Source organism: Acipenser ruthenus, chromosome 31, assembly GCF_902713425.1.
Source record: "Acipenser ruthenus chromosome 31, fAciRut3.2 maternal haplotype, whole genome shotgun sequence".
NCBI lineage: Eukaryota > Metazoa > Chordata > Actinopteri > Acipenseriformes > Acipenseridae > Acipenser > Acipenser ruthenus.
Window position 1 is genome coordinate 4,862,245 of NC_081219.1, and position 19,836 is coordinate 4,882,080.

Genomic DNA, 19,836 nt, shown 5'->3' on the forward strand with positions numbered 1-19,836 from the left:
TCTATATTAACAATGCATTTCTATTGCTCCCTTGTATCTATATTAACAATGCATTTCTATTGCTCCCTTGTATCTATATTAACAATGCATTTCTATTGCTCTCGCGTATCTATATTAACAATGCATTTGTATTGCTCCCGCATATCTATATTAACAATGCATTTCTATTGCTCCTGCATATCTATATTAACAATGCATTTCTATTGCTCCCTTGTATCTATATTAACAATGCATTTCTATTGCTCTCGCGTATCTATATTAACAATGCATTTCTATTGCTCCCTTGTATCTATATTAACAATGCATTTCTATTGCTCCCTTGTATCTATATTAACAATGCATTTCTATTGCTCCCGCGTATCTATATTAACAATGCATTTCTATTGCTCCCGCGTATCTATATTAACAATGCATTTCTATTGCTCCCTTGTATCTATATTAACAATGCATTTCTATTGCTCCTGCATATCTATATTAACAATGCATTTCTATTGCTCCCTTGTATCTATATTAACAATGCATTTCTATTGCTCCTGCATATCTATATTAACAATGCATTTCTATTGCTCTCGCGTATCTATATTAACAATGCATTTCTATTGCTCCCACATATCTATATTAACAATGCATTTCTATTGCTCCCGCATATCTATATTAACAATGCATTTCTATTGCTCCTGCATATCTATATTAACAATGCATTTCTATTGCTCCCTTGTATCTATATTAACAATGCATTTCTATTGCTCCCTTGTATCTATATTAACAATGCATTTCTATTGCTCCCGCGTATCTATATTAACAATGCATTTCTATTGCTCCCACATATCTATATTAACAATGCATTTCTATTGCTCCCTTGTATCTATATTAACAATGCATTTCTATTGCTCCCTTGTATCTATATTAACAATGCATTTCTATTGCTCCCTTGTATCTATATTAACAATGCATTTCTATTGCTCCCTTGTATCTATATTAACAATCAATTTCTATTGCTCCCGCGTATCTATATTAACAATGCATTTCTATTGCTCCCTTGTATCTATATTAACAATGCATTTCTATTGCTCCCGCGTATCTATATTAACAATGCATTTCTATTGCTCCCTTGTACCTATATTAACAAAGCATTTATATTGTTCACGCTTATCTATATTGACAATGCATTTCTATTGCTCCCTTGTATCTATATTAATAATGCATTTCTATTGCTCCCGCATATCTATATTAACAATGCATTTGTATTGCTCCCACATATCTATATTAACAATGCATTTCTATTGCTCCCGTGTATCTATATTAACAATGCATTTCTATTGCTCCTGCATATCTATATTAACAATGCATTTCTATTGCTCCCTTGTATCTATATTAACAATGCATTTCTATTGCTCCTGCATATCTATATTAACAATGCATTTCTATTGCTCCCTTGTATCTATATTAACAATGCATTTCTATTGCTCCCTTGTATCTATATTAACAATGCATTTCTATTGCTCCCGCGTATCTGTATTAACAATGCATTTGTATTGCTCCCACATATCTATATTAACAATGCATTTCTATTGCTCCCGCGTATCTATATTAACAATGCATTTCTATTGCTCCCTTGTATCTATATTAACAATGCATTTCTATTGCTCCCTTGTATCTATATTAACAATGCATTTCTATTGCTCCCTTGTATCTATATTAACAATGCATTTCTATTGCTCCCGCATATCTATATTAACAATGCATTTCTATTGCTCCCGCGTATCTGTATTAACAATGCATTTCTATTGCTCCCGCGTATCTGTATTAACAATGCATTTGTATTGCTCCCACATATCTATATTAACAATGCATTTCTATTGCTCCCGCGTATCTATATTAACAATGCATTTCTATTGCTCCCGCGTATCTATATGTTTACAAGTTGATGACAATCGTTATTTCCTTCATCTAGCAAACAATGATCCTTTTGTTCGGTTTATCTGATTTTCCACGAGAAAGCCAGCTACCATAATAACCTAGAACACTGGGATTTCTCCAGCACAGTGCATATTTTGCACGAAGAATGGCTCAAGTCAATGTCAGCTTCCTGCAACCCCAGTTCAGACTCAAGTGCTTTATTTTAAGAAACTGGAACCGCTGCCAAGCTGCACTTCAGTTCTAAACTTAAACTCTACGGGGTCAATTGCAGTGTACCAGTGATCTGGTCCATATCAAGCAGACTATAACGTGGACTAGAAAATCCTGATTGCAGTGTACCAGTGATCTGGTCCATATCAAGCAGACTATAATGTGGACTAGAAAATCCTGATTGCAGTGTACCAAACAGATTGAACCTTGAAGAAATATTGAATAAATAATCTTATGGTGCATACATCCTGTATAAACACTACAGCTGACCTCTGCCTTTGATAATGGGTTTGGAAACAGTCTAAACGTTCAACACTTGGAAAACGTTTAAACTTTTAATTACTAAAATCCCCACTAAAGAAAAGCAGCAATCAGTAAGTAATACGATATAGTAAAATATTCAGGTCTTATTCCTGCGGTATTCAGTTTGAATTCATTATGAATTTGCGGCCATTATTTTAAAGTGTTACCAAGTAGCCTGTATAGTGTAGTAACACAGCAATGCCACATATGGTAGTGTAGTTACAATGCAACAATGTTTAATTATTAAATGAAAAATGTTTGTAATCGATTACACTGTATTTGAGTGTTTACTACATGTATTTTACAATTTATTTTATTTTTTATTTTATTTCTTAGCTGATGCCCTTATCCAGGGCGACTTACAATTGTTACAGGATATCACATTATTTTTACATACAATTACCCATTTATACAGTTGGGTTTTTACTGGAGCAATCTAGGTAAAGTACCTTGCTCAAGGGTACAGCAGCAGTGTCCCCACCGGGATTTGAACCCACGACCCTCCGGTCAAGAGTCCAGAGCCCTAACCACTACTCCACACTGCTGCCCACATACTGTATGTATCAACACACACACACACACACACAATTAAAGTGTAATAACAGTGTAGTTACTTCATGTAAAGTGTTATGCAGATGGTATTGTGCCCTTTTAAAAACCACTGCCGTTTCATTCAAATAGACCTATACCATTTTATGCAGAGCCACACCCACAGTAGCAGGTGTTTTATAACATAGATTTATGTAGGTTGAGATAACGACACTCACCTAACTCCTAATGACCAGCCAGATTCCAACCCAGGTCTCCAGGGGAAAGGAACGAGAAGCTAGTGAACTAGTCAGTACCCTTAGTTTAACAAAACCTCGAATGTTTTGAGTTCAAAATGATATTAGCATGTGTTTATCAACGTGGAAAATGCACCCGAAACAAGACACCAAACCAGAGTGATTTAATAATAAATTCAAAACATTATTCAGGTACTTTGAAGTACTGTATGAAGTAACTGTATAATCATACAAAAAGGTATATGCACTAATTAATGGTTGTAGATTTGTATGTGAGATAACTGCATGAGCTTTTATGCAGGACTAATTTAGAGAAGAGCTAGAAAGCTAAAATGAATTAGAAATCTAACTGCATGGCTTTACAAAGATTTTAAGCTATGAGAGAGGCATGGGCTTATTTATGAAACCAACAAAAAGACTTAGAGAGAAAGTAAAAATCGATTTGAAATCTAATCTTAAATTTGAGTCTTAAATTGTGCTTGTTTTTTTGTTTTTTTTTATTAAATTCAGAACAATGTTCTAATAAGGATTTGGAGTAAAAAAAAAAAAAAAAAAAAGGTAATGTTTCCCTTGTGTGCAGTAGACAGCATATAATGCAGGAGAATACATTGGAGGTATGAAAACAGACAATTAGGTAAAGGGGTTAAACTCATTTTAGCTAGCTGGGGAGATCAAGCGGTGGCTTGTTCACAATAACTGCACGGGACCCTCACAAAGAACTCAGAAATACTGTTCTGACCTTTTTCACACTGGCCACTGTTAATATGAACAGATATGACACTATTGATTTTCTTGCAAAGGCTGAAGATAGAATTTTCCTTGTGCAATAATTCCTGCCTGTGACATCTTTCAATTACATCTTTCACTTGACACCGCGGTTCACACCGCTAGTTATATTGCACCTGGCCCCTGACAGTGTTGAATCATTACCCAAAAGGAGATGGACTCGATTATTGTGTCATCTCATCTGTGTAGGCTCGCTCTTGGGAGTCTGTAAGGTACGTGAAAGGTAGTTGTGCTGACCGTTAACCCCAATACACTGCACTGTAAAAAATACATGCTTTTCAATGTTAAAAGAGGATGACAGCTCTATCAAAAGCACTAGAGGTCAAATAACCAAGTGATAGCTTTTGACTACCAACAATCCCAAAAAGAGAAATCTTAACTCACATTTACACTTCCTATAAGGGTTTGATTAAACATGCATTTTTACAACAAACATGAAAGACTGGGCTCATTAAGGTAATTGTGCAGAAGAATCTGGACATTTCAAATAATAACACAGTGCTTTCAATGCACTGATCATTGTCAAGCATTACCTGGCTTATTACTTGCTTGTTGATTGTACCAATTAAATTATCTTCAGAAAATGGATACAAAGCAACTAGGATGTTGTTAAAGACAGCTTGAAATATGCATTTTGTAATCATATGATGGATTTTAAATACAGGACTGTTGTTTTTTCAGCACACAGACAGACTGTATCAAACTCCATAATTCTGTTTAAAATTACCTTTATTCACCAAAAAACCCTGTTGATCTTCCAAACACAGTCCTATGGTCACTTAGGTGGAAAAATATAATAATACCTAATATTCTGACAAGAAAGGAAATGCTAGTTTAACTTGGTGGCCGAATTGTCAAACCAGATAAATATAATAGCTAATGATGAAACATGCAGATTACATGTATTTAAACAGTGACAAATCTCTGTTTAAATATATAATTAGTAGCATTTTTTATTTACTTTTAAATATTTACTCACAAGACTAGATTTAAATGACTGTGATGTTTAGATACGCCACCGTTCAGATCAGTTGAATAGATCCAGTTCTATTTAATTAGGGTTTACTTAGAAAATGACACAAGTAAATGCTGTAATGGTTTCACAGAATTGGGATTTCATCCTAAAGTTTCCAAGAGTTCCAAGAGGCAGAAGAATGTTTAAAAATCTATTGCCAGCATTCCGAGCATTAACGGGAGGCTCTCCAGATTCTTAATTAAAAGAGCACCCTTCCCCAGGCAGTTTTTATTGTGTCACACCCGTTTAGGGCTGGACCCCATCAAATTAAGCAGCTTTAAAAAGATGGACTGTATTATAAGCAGGGGTTTAAAATAAGTGAATTGAAGATATAAAGAGTTTTAGTGTACATAATAACATCATCAACAGAGTGGATAAACAGTTTCAATCTCAGTTTCAATAGTGTCGACAATATTAAAGAACGGAGCAGTGCAGATTACTTACCTTACCTTTTTAAGTTACAAATTGAAATTATGCAAACTAGACCTTAGATTAAATACCTTGTATGTTTTTTTTCAAATTTTCTAACCTTAACAGGTGTATTGTACTCATTTTGAAAAACACATTTCACTTTGGAGTGTAATTAGCCATGCTGGTCCACATACAATGTTTTTATGGGAGAAGCCCTTTGAATAAGATCAACTAAAAAATGTACTGCATAAAATATATAGATTTTACAGTAAAAAAGCTCTGAGAATAATTTGCCCATTATTATTTGCGCTTCCCCAAACTTCCCATTAGATAACTGGGGTTTCCTTGTAATTCAGGGTTTGCATAAGGAGTTGTAACTGGGGTTTCCTTGTAATTCAGGGTTTGCATAAGGAGTTGTAACTGGAGTTTCCTTATAATTCAGGGGTGTGTATAAGGAGTTGTAACTGTTTCCTTTCAACAGTTAGTACCAAACTTCAAGAATCTGGCCTATTTTCCTATGAAAACCTAAAATGTCCCAAGTCTGTCAGTTTGTATCTACACCTTCAAGTTAAATGATAGTAATGATAGTGGTTTTTAATTGCCTTTGTGCTATACTGGAATCAAATCATTCCTGGAGCAAAGGAAAATACTGAGGGCATCATAAATATATCATTACAGGAGTGACAAGGTATTAAAGGCATGCAGCAATTTCCAGTGTGGTCATTTTAAGATGGACATCAAATGATATACACAAAATGAACAGCAGTAAGGCAAATAAACTGTTCCCTTAACTATTTCTCTTAAAAATATCTAGAAATAGATTAACCGGCCTTAAGACATTGACCCCCATCCAGCGTATGTATAATGGCAAATGGAGAGGAGGTGAGTGCAGAGCATCCTTTAATAGGGATGTAATGCATGATTCTCTACTGTTTTCCTGCTTAGATTATTATTCTCCACTATTTCAGCAAATATAACTTCTGTAAAGACTCCCCAAGGCTTATTTACTGAAGTAAGGTGGGGAGGCGCTGTGCCCTGATGCGTGTAGATGAAGCATCATACACTGAAACCTGTGCAACACTAATATGCTTCCACATCTCACTTCAGAATATCTGTCTTAAAGCAGGAATAGTTATTAAGCATGGTCAATATTAATCTAATCAGAAACAGCATTAGAGAATCACAACATGAGATATAGGATAGGATATATATATATATATATATATATATATATATATATATATATATATATATATAGGTAAGAAATGTAATATTATGAAAATGTAGATGATATAAAGTCAATTTAAGCCACTGAGATACATCACACATTTAAAAAAAGAATCTGATAGCTTCCTTACCTTTAGTTCTTTGAAGAATATACAACTTCTAGCCCACTCAACAATAGAAAACAGAGTCTGGTCTGCCATCCTGCACATGAGGCCAAAGGTGTTCAGTTTCTCATGCTTGTTTCTGCTGGCCTGCTCCTGTTGCAGGTAAGCTAGGATCTTATTCTGCACCTGAAGCTCATCTGGGTCGCAGCGGAGAAACTCCAAGATGAGGGTGGGGATACTGGGCGGGGAGCTGGTCTGGTAGGCATCAGGATAGTGGTAGCCTGCCAGGGATTCTGGAGAGCTTGTGTAGTGTTCAGGGTATTCAGACTTTATGGCTCGGCTGGGAAATGAGGCGTACTGGTAGCCAGGAAGCACACTGTGGTTCTGCATTACCATGCCAAATGACGGTGGTCCATAGGGGCTGCGCTCATAGTCTGTGGGGGTCATTGAGGCTGGAGTGGTGGGAGGCATGCTTTTGGAAACAGTGTGAATCCCATGGATGTTGCCTGGCAGGGGGTAGTCCGTCTGGACTGGGGAGACCATCGGAGGGGTGGTCTCTATCTTAAAGCCGTTGGCTCGTATCAAGGCTTTCTTCTGCTGCTTGAGAGCTCTGTCCCGCTTGTACATGGGTCCGAATTTGTTTCTTCCCCCTCGCATTCGATCAGCGCGGACAGCTGGTCAAGGCAAAGCAAAAGATTTTTAAAGACTCAAGGCTGATATTCTGTGTAATATCCCATTATGTGAATTAGATTGGGTTTATTAAAGTCTTCCCTTTAGAATATCCTGGTACATGTGTTCTGTGTGATTCTCATGGCTGATATTCTGTGTAATATCCCATTATGTGAATTAGATTGGGTTTTAAAGTCTTCCCTTTTGAAAATCCTGGTACATGTGTTCTGTGTGATTCTCAAGGCTGACATTCTGTGTAATATCCCATTATGTGCAGGGCTCGATTAAGTATGATGGGGCCTGGGGCTGAAACAGTTTTGGGGGCCCCTCTTTGCATAGTCTATTCCATCCCTTTACTGTTTTACCACCACCCATGCCCAATGTCAAACACTCTACTGTTCCTTTACCCTGGTTATTTCAGTTCTGGTTTTTAAATGTCATATACCAATTGTAAAGCTGAATCAAAGTTAAAATGAACAAAAGGTCAAGTCACATGATCAGGCAGTCACTGCTCCAGCTGAGTAGGGCTTGGTAAAACAGCCCTGGTGTTCTGATCCATACAATCACACGCTACTGATTTATGTTGTATAGTGTATTCTAAATGGTATATATTTTTGGGGGCTGCAGTCCCTAAAGCCCCCGTGTTAATCCTGCTCTGATTATATGAAATTAGATTCTGTGCAATTCTCATGGCTGATACTTTGTGTAATATCTAATTATGTGAATTAGATTGGGTTTATTAAAGTCTTCCCTTTAGAATATCCTAGTACATGTGTTCTGTGTGATTCTCAAAGCTGATATTGTGTCTAATATCTAATTATGTGAATTAGATTGGGTTTATTAAAGTCTTCCCTTTAGTATATCCTAGTACATGTGTGCTGTATGATTCTTCATTGCTGCTTCTGTGTTGCACAGGCTTCAGTGCACAATGCTTCACCTATAGGCTTCATTGCACAGTGGAAAGTGGAATATTATTCACCAGCTCAATTCTAACTTGATTCACCTTTCAAGAAGCAATGTTTTCTGGAATTGTTAGTGTAGCATGGCAAATAATTATAAAGCAGTTACAAAACTAGAGAATTATACAGAAGACATAATATATTACAGGCAAGAATATATTAGGTAAAGGTTCAAAATAGAATGATTCCCTTTAATTAACAAAATCTACCCCTAGGAAAACATTCAGGATACGATCCTCATTGACTGCGGCTTTTCATACAGCTCGCTTCCTTTAAAGCGCATAGAAGTAAGTCAAATCAAATTTCAGACAGATTTTACTGTATCCAGGATACAACAATTCAAAAAATACAGAAATATATCCAAAACATCATTTTGGGCACTGAGATATATTTATTCCAAATCATCACAAGGATGATTTTAGCCAAGAAGAAGAAGAAGAAGAAAAAGAAGAAGAAGAAGAAGAAGAAGAAGAAGAAGAAGAAGAAGAAGAAGAAGAAGAAGAAGAAGAAGAAGAAGAAGAAGATTGTATAGAATGTCTTTCTTGCAAACACCAATGGTGTGTGACAATATAGGGGTCTGAGTGATAAAATAAGTAAAAAGTGCCCCAAGAATCTGGTCCAAAGCTTTGTTTATATGAAATGGGAATGAAACAAAAACGCAATGCAACCACCAAAAAAGTGTTCATAGAATATGTTTTGTATTTATTGTACATGCTATTTATTGTATGTACCCAATTGTTTCATTTTCTCCTGACTGCAGAAACAGCCAATTGTTTTTTTTACGAGGTAGCCTTGACCCAGCAATTTCAGAACCCATTTTAAAGCCAATCTTTCCCTCCCCACTCCTCATGAAACACAACTATACAGTCAGCCCTCCACACCTCCCCATGAAACACATCTATACATTCATCCCTTTCCCTCCCACCTCCCCATGAAACACATCCATACATCCAGCCCTCCACACCTCCCCATGAAACACATCTATACATCCAGCCCTCCACACCTCCCCATGAAACACATCTATACATTCAGCCCTCCACACCTCCCCATGAAACACATCTATACATTCAGCCCTTTCCCTCCACTCCCCATGAAACACAACTATACATTCATCTCTCCCCCCACTCCCCATGAAACACATCTATACATTCATCTCTCCCCCCACTCCCCATGAAACACATCTATACATTCAGCCCTCCACACCTCCCCATGAAACACATCTATACATTCATCTCTCCCCCCACTCCCCATGAAACACAGCTATACATTCAGCCCTTTCCCTCCACTCCCCATGAAATACAACTATACATTCATCTCTCCCCCCACTCCCCATGAAACACATCTATACATTCATCTCTCCCCCCACTCCCCATGAAACACATCTATACATTCAGCCCTCCACACCTCCCCATGAAACACATCTATACATTCATCTCTCCCCCCACTCCCCATGAAACACAGCTATACATTCAGCCCTTTCCCTCCACTCCCCATGAAACACATCTATACATCCAGCCCTTTCCCTCCACTCCCCATGAAACACATCTATACATTCAGCCCTCCACACCTCCCCATGAAACACATCTATACATTCAGCCCTACACACCTCCCCATAAAACACATCTATACATCCAGCCCTCCACACCTCCCCATGAAACACATCTATACATCCAGCCCTCCACACCTCCCCATGAAACACAGCTATACATTCAGCCCTTTCCCTCCACTCCCCATGAAATACAACTATACATTCATCTCTCCCCCACTCCCCATGAAACACATCTATACATTCATCTCTCCCCCCACTCCCCATGAAACACATCTATACATTCAGCCCTTTCCGTCCACTCCCCATGAAACACATCTATACATTCAGCCCTCCACACCTCCCCATGAAACACATCTATACATCCAGCCCTCCACACCTCCCCATGAAACACATCTATACATCCAGCCCTCCACACCTCCCCATGAAACACATCTATACATTTAGCCCTCCACACCTCCCCATGAAACACATCTATACATCCAGCCCTCCACACCTCCCCATGAAACACATCTATACATTCATCCCTCCCCTCCACTCCCCATGAAACACATCTATACATTCAGCCCTCCACACCTCCCCATAAAACACATCTATACATCCAGCCCTCCACACCTCCCCATGAAACACATCTATACATTCATCCCTCCCCTCCACTCCCCATGAAACACATCTATACATCCAGCCCTCCACACCTCCCCATGAAACACATCTATACATTCATCCCTCCCCTCCACTCCCCATGAAACACATCTATACATTCATCCATCTCCCCACCCTGATAAAACACATCTATACATCCAGCCCTCCACACCTCCCCATGAAACACATCTATACATTCATCCCTCCCCTCCACTCCCCATGAAACACATCTATACATCCAGCCCTCCACACCTCCCCATGAAACACAGCTATACATTCAGCCCTTTCCCTCCACTCCCCATGAAATACAACTATACATTCATCTCTCCCCCACTCCCCATGAAACACATCTATACATTCATCTCTCCCCCACTCCCCATGAAACACATCTATACATTCAGCCCTTTCCGTCCACTCCCCATGAAACACATCTATACATTCAGCCCTCCACACCTCCCCATGAAACACATCTATACATTCAGCCCTCCACACCTCCCCATGAAACACATCTATACATTCAGCCCTCCACACCTCCCCATGAAACACATCTATACATCCAGCCCTCCACACCTCCCCATGAAACACATCTATACATCCAGCCCTCCACACCTCCCCATGAAACACATCTATACATCCAGCCCTCCACACCTCCCCATGAAACACATCTATACATTCAGCCCTCCACACCTCCCCATGAAACACATCTATACATCCAGCCCTCCACACCTCCCCATGAAACACATCTATACGTTCATCCCTCCCCCACTCCCCATGAAACACATCTATACATTCGGCTCTTTTCTCTCTGAAGTCATCTAAGTCTTCTTATATTTTCTTAAAATCTCATTACAAATGTGGTAATGTAGTCATAGCAACTAAAGGCTCTAAAAAAGTTGATTTATATTACAGCATTTTTCCTAACCTTTATCCTTTTAAAGAAACATATGTCTGCTTCCCCTAACCATTCAAGAATGTGTCATGTTTACAGTGGAAACAGGTGCTTCTCTGTATCTCTGTATCTCTCTTTAAGGGAATATTGCTTTTCTTTCTTTTGCCCATTCCCAAAATATTCTGCAATTAACTGAATTGGAATCAAATTACAAGGATGTGAACCACTTTTGAGCCAACAGTAGGCTCTTAAGGATCTGAAATACAGAGATAAATTACATCTACTATGTATATCTAGTTACCTTTAATATCTACATTCTGTTGACCAATTACACAAGGACAAGACATTCCATGTTACACAAACTCAGAATTAACCAATGAGCAGTACGATCGTGGCTGATAAAAGAACATCAGCCTTGTTTACGTATGTAAATGCATGCTACATGCAGCACATGCACAGTACACATACCTGGTACTGACTCATTAATAGAGTTAAAGAAGATCTATTTCTAATTGTGTCTGTTTTAGCCTCATTCATATTTGCAAATATTAAATAAAATAATTTTCAGAAACAAAAAACGATCCTTTCCATTTATAATTCGGCAACCTTAAACATCCTATCTGAATTATCCAAAGGTGCTTTAAATGCAATAAGGCCCAACAGGACTTCCGTATACGTCAAATACGTCGGGCATTGTGATGCACGAGACCAAGTCGAGTGCCTCCAACCCCTGAGAAGTCTGTATATTCAACGCATACGGATGCCCTGAAGGGCCTTATTGCATTTATAATCCAGGTCAAACAGTGGATTTGAAGAAAAAAAAGCATAAATCATGTTTAGGGCAAAAAATTATTCGTTTTTTTATTAATCCTTCCGCCAATAAAGTAGTCCCATTTATAACTTTGAACTACACACTAAGTTAAGCTGAGTACATTTCTTTTATTGGAACATGCAAAAGAAAATACATCTGCATTTTTGATATTGTGGACATTGTCATTGAAAAGATACACCAGGGGGCCGAGTTGAGACGGCACCGAGTTATTTTTTTCCCCTGTCACTGACAGTGCAGACACACTGTTTGAGCAGAACAGACGGGAGGAATTTAAATAAATAAAACAATGTCTCAGATTACAGTAATTTATCAAGGTATGTGTCTGCGAGGGGTGGATAATGTGCAGAAGTGTCTTTCTGTGTTTTTCTGTAGCGGTTATAAACCGCTAAAAATACATTATTTTAAGTGACAAAGTCAGGGTGACTGAGTATAAAGACAGCTATCTTTGCTATCTTCCAGTTCATTTAATTGTTCTTCATCCAAATTGGCATGTCTACTACTACTTTGTGATTTTCTGCAGGTAATTGGTCACTCAGTTTCATAGTTACAGCTGTACATCTTTAACTGTAAAAGCACGATGGCTACCGTCCGATAATTTAAATTCTTTGGGGCAGCGCAGTGATTTAGAATATGTGACAAGGCTCCAACTGTCCCTATCCATCCAATATACAGACAGCTGGATCCTTGCTCAACCAATCACACTGCTTGTTTCACGTTCCATTGCCAGCCCTGGAAGTGCTGTTATCATTTAGCCTTGATGAATGTGCTCATAAAGGACAAAACAGCAAGAAGTTGAAGCAGAAATGTATTTCTGAACCTGCTGTATTGTGATACTTTGGTAAACCAGTGGTTTAAATTACCAGTCATTGAAAAAATATGATCTCTCTAGGCAATAGCTATCTCTCTTACTAACCATTTGCTAAGCATAACGTAATTACACCTTATTTTGTGGTGTTAATATAGTAATTATTGATTATCTGACTAAAACTATACCACTAAACGTTTACATAATATAGTACCTGTATCTTGGTTGGATATGTAATTATGTTAATGTGTGGAGCTTAATTAAATCTCGCTTACACAACAAAGTGTAGACACTTTTAAATAATTGTATTGTGCTAATATCATACGCACACACCCACCCACCCACATATATAAATATATATATTAAACTTTTCACATAGATTGTCAAACGGTTATCACAGAACATAAAAAATAAAAGCACATAAGTAATATCATTAATAATAATAATAATAATAATAATAATAATAATAATAATAATAATAATAGCAGCATTCCTACCTTCTAATCTCATTCCAACTGTCAGACACTTCTGGAACCGGCAGAAGGGGCATCTTTTTCTTTGTGTTTTATCAATTTTACAGTCCTGGTTTTCTGTACAAGTGTACCGTTTATTATTCTGTACTGTTCTCTTGAAAAAACCCTAACAAACGAAAAAAGTCAAGTTATAAACAAATATCAAATGTGTTTGTCATAAAAGGTTTACATTATTTAATCATTACGGCACAGTAATAACTACAGCCTTAACACATGCATATCAATAATAACATAATAAAATTAAAAGTAAACAACGAGAAAAGAAAACACATCTCCTTTATATGTATATGTATGTAATATACCTTACAACTTTCACAAGTCAGCAGGCCATAATGGTATCCTGAAACTTTATCACCGCAAACTGGGCACATTTCTTCCAGATCTTCATCATACGTGTAGTCCATCACCTTATACTGAACACCTAAAATAATACAAAATACAAAGCAACAACTCGGTAACTTGGAGTTGATAGCGGGGCTAGTGAGGACAGTCCGGTCTTCAAAACCAAACGGATTGAACGCTACGCGTTTGCTGCGTGTATAAAGTAATGCTCAGGGGTACCGTTACCATATTATTATTATGCGAGGTGACAGATCGGTCACGTGTTTGTTTAAGCAAAAGACAAGCCCACCTATCTAAAAAATCAATAGAGAAAAAAAAACGGTATCGTTACTCAGCACTGTAAACACAACGTTAAAGACTGCGCATAAATCTCATGCAACAGGGTTTAAAAACACACTATTCGTGCTTCAAACAATCAAAGGTAATAATCTTAAACATATTGTTTCAGTGAGGAAAGGTGTACGATTCTATAAAATAATAACACTATCACGAATGCATGTTTTTTTTATTATTATTTACTGTATATTAACGAGATGTTGGCTCCGCATATTTAATATACAAATGATTAATAATAATAATAATAATAATAATAATAATAATAATAATAATAATAATAATACTTTTTAGTTGCAAGGGGTCCGCTATTTCGGATCATCCTATTTTGTATCAACCGTGTAAATCATATTGGTAAATTTCTTTGAATATTTTAACACACAACCATTAATTCCTATATCTTACTGTTTGTAAACGAAATAGCCGATATAGCCTAATAAAACAGTACAATAGGAAAACGATATAATATACGTGTATAATTAATAAAACAAATTTTAAAAAAATACATACGCAAACCATTCAGGCCTTGAATTTTTTCAAATAACATGATTTTTTTACTTATTTAAACAACTGAAATCATTTTTTAATTTGTCAGATACTTTCGGTTTACTGCACTTTGAACTAGGCCTGCCTAAAAGTCAATGTTGTTAATGTAGGTAGCCTAATTATGTTTTTTTATTACTACAAATTAATAACAAATGTACATTTTATAGTAGAAAAAGGGAAAAAAAACGAGGCTACTAGTAAAAATACTACTACTATTACTACTAATAATAATCATCATCATTAAAGAAAAAGTCTTCAAAAACAGTAAGTTTTAATTATTAGAATTATTGTAAAAAAAAAAATCAGAAAGCTTGGGATTAAATTACATACATTTTAAAATGGTTTGCTTATAGTTCTTCATGGATTACACAAAAGGCATATAATATAATTTAGAATTTGTTATAATGATGATATCTAAAGAAAGAAAACAGTTAAACGGAAAGCCTATATCATCAGAACCCTTTGTGAGGTTTCAGCGGGTGTGAAATCTGTATCCAGCAAGCTGCTGAACGTTGAAACAGCAATAATTAAATAACGGTCAGCAAACTGGTATGGAGTTCTTAAGCGCGCATAATTGCACCTGCTTAAAGAAAAATAAAATAAATATACATATATTAAACCGCTAATGTGTATAACTATAACTACTGAGATAGTCTATAAAAAACCATTCATTTTGCATGTCGATTCATCAAACTATTTAAAATTCTTACATTAGCGGATTACCGAAATGCAATACACAGTTTAAAATGAACAATATTATTCATTGCCAATTCTAATAAGACAGCTCACCACTATGGTTTCCCACAGGCGGATCCTGGTTAAAATGTATATAATCCTCCTCTGCGTCTGCTTCGTTCAACATTAAGACTGCCGTTTTTTCCCGATCTTGTATAATCACTTGACCTATCCTACCGCGAATCCAGCGCCTCGTAATATCGGATTCGGACAACAAGTGAACTGTAACTGATGTTAGAATAAATGAAAGATCTGCCTCTCCTCCTGGCTTATTTTAATGCACCATGTGCGGGTCCAAAACATTGCTTCCTATTTACACCTTTCAGGAGTCCTATTGGTGGAGAATATTCCGATTGACGGGCTGAAGATCCAATCTGAAATACGATTTTGTATTGTTATAGGCTTCGTCTGGGCTACGTGCCGAAAGAGCCAATCACATTCTGAGAGGGGCGGGCAGTAATGTGTACAAAAAGTTCTCATAATAATAAGTAGATGAAAATGAAAATTGCAGCTATGCAGGTGAGCTCAGAGCGCCAGGAGAGACGGTTTCTCGTTTTTACCTATTGTCTAATATTGTCTATAATGAATTAACTTGAAGAAAAATAGGGATGTGTTCATTTTCTTTATGTAACTTTGTAATGAAATGAACAAGACGCACACAAAATCCAAGAAAATGCCACTCTTATTTATTCTATGAAAAAGACCTACATTCGTTCCTGTAACAAACGTTGCATTTTAACACGCCAGCAACCATAGAACCAAATGCCGTATTTACAATATCTTTATTATGTTAAATAAAAAATATACACTTTTAAACTTTCTGCACCTATATTATACCATGCACAATAATATGATAGGCTACTGAATAGAAAAATAAATAACAAACAACAATTTGCATTACATATTGCATCTTCAGATGAAGTCTGTATTAATTATTATTAATAAAATGTTGTACCTATCTTTCTTGATTCGATTTGTTGCCACTATCCTAAATACACGTGTAGGTTTGGGAGGGTAACTCCTGATAAGCGATGCTGTCTGTACATTAATCCCGGGACAAATAAGCTCAAGGACAGTGAAGAGAGTGTGAGAGAGATCGGGGTGCAAGTTTGAACTTCGCATTTTCTTTGTTTATAACTAGCCTATTAAAAGTCTATAGAAATAATCAAATATGTCTAGCCTGAAACGCAGAACGCAAGTGTAATATTAGCTCAGCATTTTGTTTTCCGCTTTAGTTCTATAGGACATGTGTTACAGCAGTACAAAAATGCATTCTATTTCTTATTTAATATAATTGTTTTTGGAAAATATCAACTTCCTAATGTTGTTACCTGTTTTATTTATTTATTTGTTTATTTTAATGAATTTTATTATCGGTGCATTTTTTTTAATTTTTTTTATTATTTGGTAAGTCAGAATGCCGCTCGCATGCTTATTGTTACCTCAATTGCTTTATCAGCCAGTGACATGTTTTTGACAGTAGTTTAGCAACACCACAAAAAGATAAAGAGCCCAATACTGTTTTTGTGAAAAAATATAAATATGTAAATTATTATATCCCATGTTAATTTTATTAATATTACTAATTTACAAAGTAAACAGTATATCTTTCCATGGTGTTTAAATAAAGGCGTCTGGCAAATAAATAAATACTACTAATAATAATACATAGGCTACTGACGGACTATGTTTTTGTTAATGTATTATGTTATTTTTTCCGCACTAATTATCTCTTTAAAGTTTCTTCGTGAAGTTTCATTTTTTTTGGCACTACATATGGATAACGTAAATAAAGCCCACAAGATAATAGACTTTAGCAATAGACTACACCATTTAATACCCACTATTACCTATAGGCCTATGTTTTCTCTCTGCATATAAACTCGATAGTTTTCATGACCCCGCAGTTACTATAAGGGTTGATATTTTCTGCAATAAAGACTCACAGTATAGCCGTATAGGCTACGCTTCATCGGCTCATTTCACATAAATATATCTTCATGTTATTATAGCCTATAGTGTGATTGTAGGGTGTTTCTTTATTTTCGATTGATTGATTGATCCCAAGATGCTAGAAAACAACATTCACTTGGAGTTCTGTGCCCGGTTTGAGGTGAAGAGACTTGTCAACATAGTATATTGTTAAAATAAGTAACAGACTTCGCAACTGAAATATTTTATGGAATACGTCGTAATCATTTATAAAATGACTTAAACAAAGCTATGTAAAGCCCAATAGGGTACAAATAGCTTTTAAAAGTAAAAAAAAAAAAAAAAAGTATACCTCAACAGATGGAATCGTGTACTTTCATATTTAAAAATAAACGTCCTTATTTAAAAAAAAAAAAACAAATAAACAATTATTCCTGGTTTTATTTAGGCTATTTATTTATTTATTTATATACGTATTTACTTATTAACCCCATAAGTCGGCTGTGCTAAACTTTATATTTTTATAAACTAAATTCTGACAAAAGGCCTTGAACCCGCAGTCTTTATTTTGAATTCAAGCAGCAGCACACAATGTTTATGTGGCATTGGCTAGTCAAAAATGAGTTCTACTTTACACGAGTGTTTATTTATAATATAACGGTAACATTAACCTCCTCACCCGATTTTGCATGCATTCATTTATTTTATTTACCAGTTTATTAAATGTTCACTGTAAAATAAACAAACAAACAAACAAATAAATACATAAATAAATAAATAAATAAATAAATAAATAAATAAATAAATAAAATAAAACGTATTTATACTGTAAATGTACCTTAATATTGACATTATTTTTTATTTTGTAATTACGGTAAAAAATCAATATTAGTGTAAAATACTTAAAATATATACGTGCCTTTAATAATACGGAAATATACACTCGAATTAATCTACAAATACAGTTTTATTAAGTCAATATTAAGGTCATTTTACCTTAAAAAATACGGTATTTTTTTTTTTTTTTTTTTTACAGTGTTTATCATTGATACAATGTCATTTCCCTGTCGTCTTATACAATAAACTAATACGGTAGATATTTTCAAAACATTGTCATTTCTTTAAATTCACTTTGAGATTGAAACGCAATATGTTGCTTTCCATGCTTCCATTTTTCGTATCGGTGTTGTGTTAAATATCATTAGCATGATCAACAGAAAAAGTAACACATACAACTTTCTATTTTTATTCTCAAGGTATCATTATTATTTTTAAATGTAGAATTTACAAACAAACATTTTCTGCTCATAACCAACTGAATGAAATACAGTAATCATAACAATCATCTGGCTTCTTTTCTAAACCCCAGTAAACCCTGATAGATGTATTTTCTGATAAACCCCAGTAAACCCTGATAGATTTATTTTCTGATAAACCCCAGTAAACCCTGATAGATTTATTTTCTGATAAACCCCAGTAAACCCTGATAGATTTATTTTCTGATAAACCCCAGTAAACCCTGATAGATTTATTTTCTGATAAACCCCAGTAAACCCTGATAGATTTATTTTCTGATAAACCCCAGTAAACCCTGATAGATGTATTTTCTGATAAACCCCAGTAAACCCTGATAGATGTATTTTCTGATAAACCCCAGTAAACCCTGATAGATGTATTTTCTGATAAACCCCAGTAAACCCTGATAGATTTATTTTCTGATAAACCCCAGTAAACCCTGATAGATTTATTTTCTGATAAACCCCAGTAAACCCTGATAGATGTATTTTCTAATAAACCCCAGTAAACCCTGATAGAGCAGCTCTGCGGCACTTACTTTGATTGTGGGCGTCTTCCTTGAAGGAACTGTACAAAGTTAATGCAGACATTCTTGTGTGAACCCTCCAAAGTACCTTGCTTTTAGCCAAGCTTTTAGTGACCACTGCCAGATATAAGTAAATAATAGGAATACTAATTAAAGTGCTTTTAAAGAAAGTGTAAACTGCTTTTGAACTCTAGCTAGCCTTGTAGGTACTGCACTCCCTCTTGTTTTTTTAATAACTGCTGGAATATGGGTGTATGATTGGACTCCGGTCACATGCTGATGATAAGCCAGGCTAGTTAGGAGCCGACAGAATAGCAAATACAGATACAGTACAATACTACATGAAGACAGAGAAAGGTTCCAAGAACTTTTCAAAAGGATAAAAATTAAACAATTAACAATAATCTGTAAACTATCTTTAGACATCTCTGTAAGGGGGCTAAGCAGCAAAGGACTACAACTCCCTCTATGGGCAAATCACAGGCATCTG

General features: G+C 35.9%; 1 protein-coding gene across 2 annotated transcripts in view; it reads right to left on the minus strand.

Annotated features, from left to right (window-relative positions):
* The window catches only part of LOC117396991 (nuclear receptor subfamily 5 group A member 2-like), an 83,318-nt gene extending 63,759 nt beyond the window's left edge, over nucleotides 1-19,559 (minus strand). Inside the window, exons 1-4 of one of the 2 annotated variants that reach the window (XM_059005508.1) lie at nucleotides 19,359-19,559; nucleotides 13,939-14,057; nucleotides 13,601-13,742; nucleotides 6,789-7,435 (exon numbers count right to left, since the gene is read on the minus strand). In XM_059005508.1, coding sequence (XP_058861491.1) covers nucleotides 6,789-7,435; nucleotides 13,601-13,742; nucleotides 13,939-14,057; nucleotides 19,359-19,410 — 960 coding nt within the window. In that variant the 5' untranslated portion in view covers nucleotides 19,411-19,559. Of the gene's footprint in view, nucleotides 1-6,788; nucleotides 7,436-13,600; nucleotides 13,743-13,938; nucleotides 14,058-15,646; nucleotides 16,820-19,358 lie in introns of those variants that run through there. The other variant, XM_059005507.1, reaches the window with a different exon arrangement.
* Between the last annotated feature and the right edge of the window lie 277 nt (nucleotides 19,560-19,836).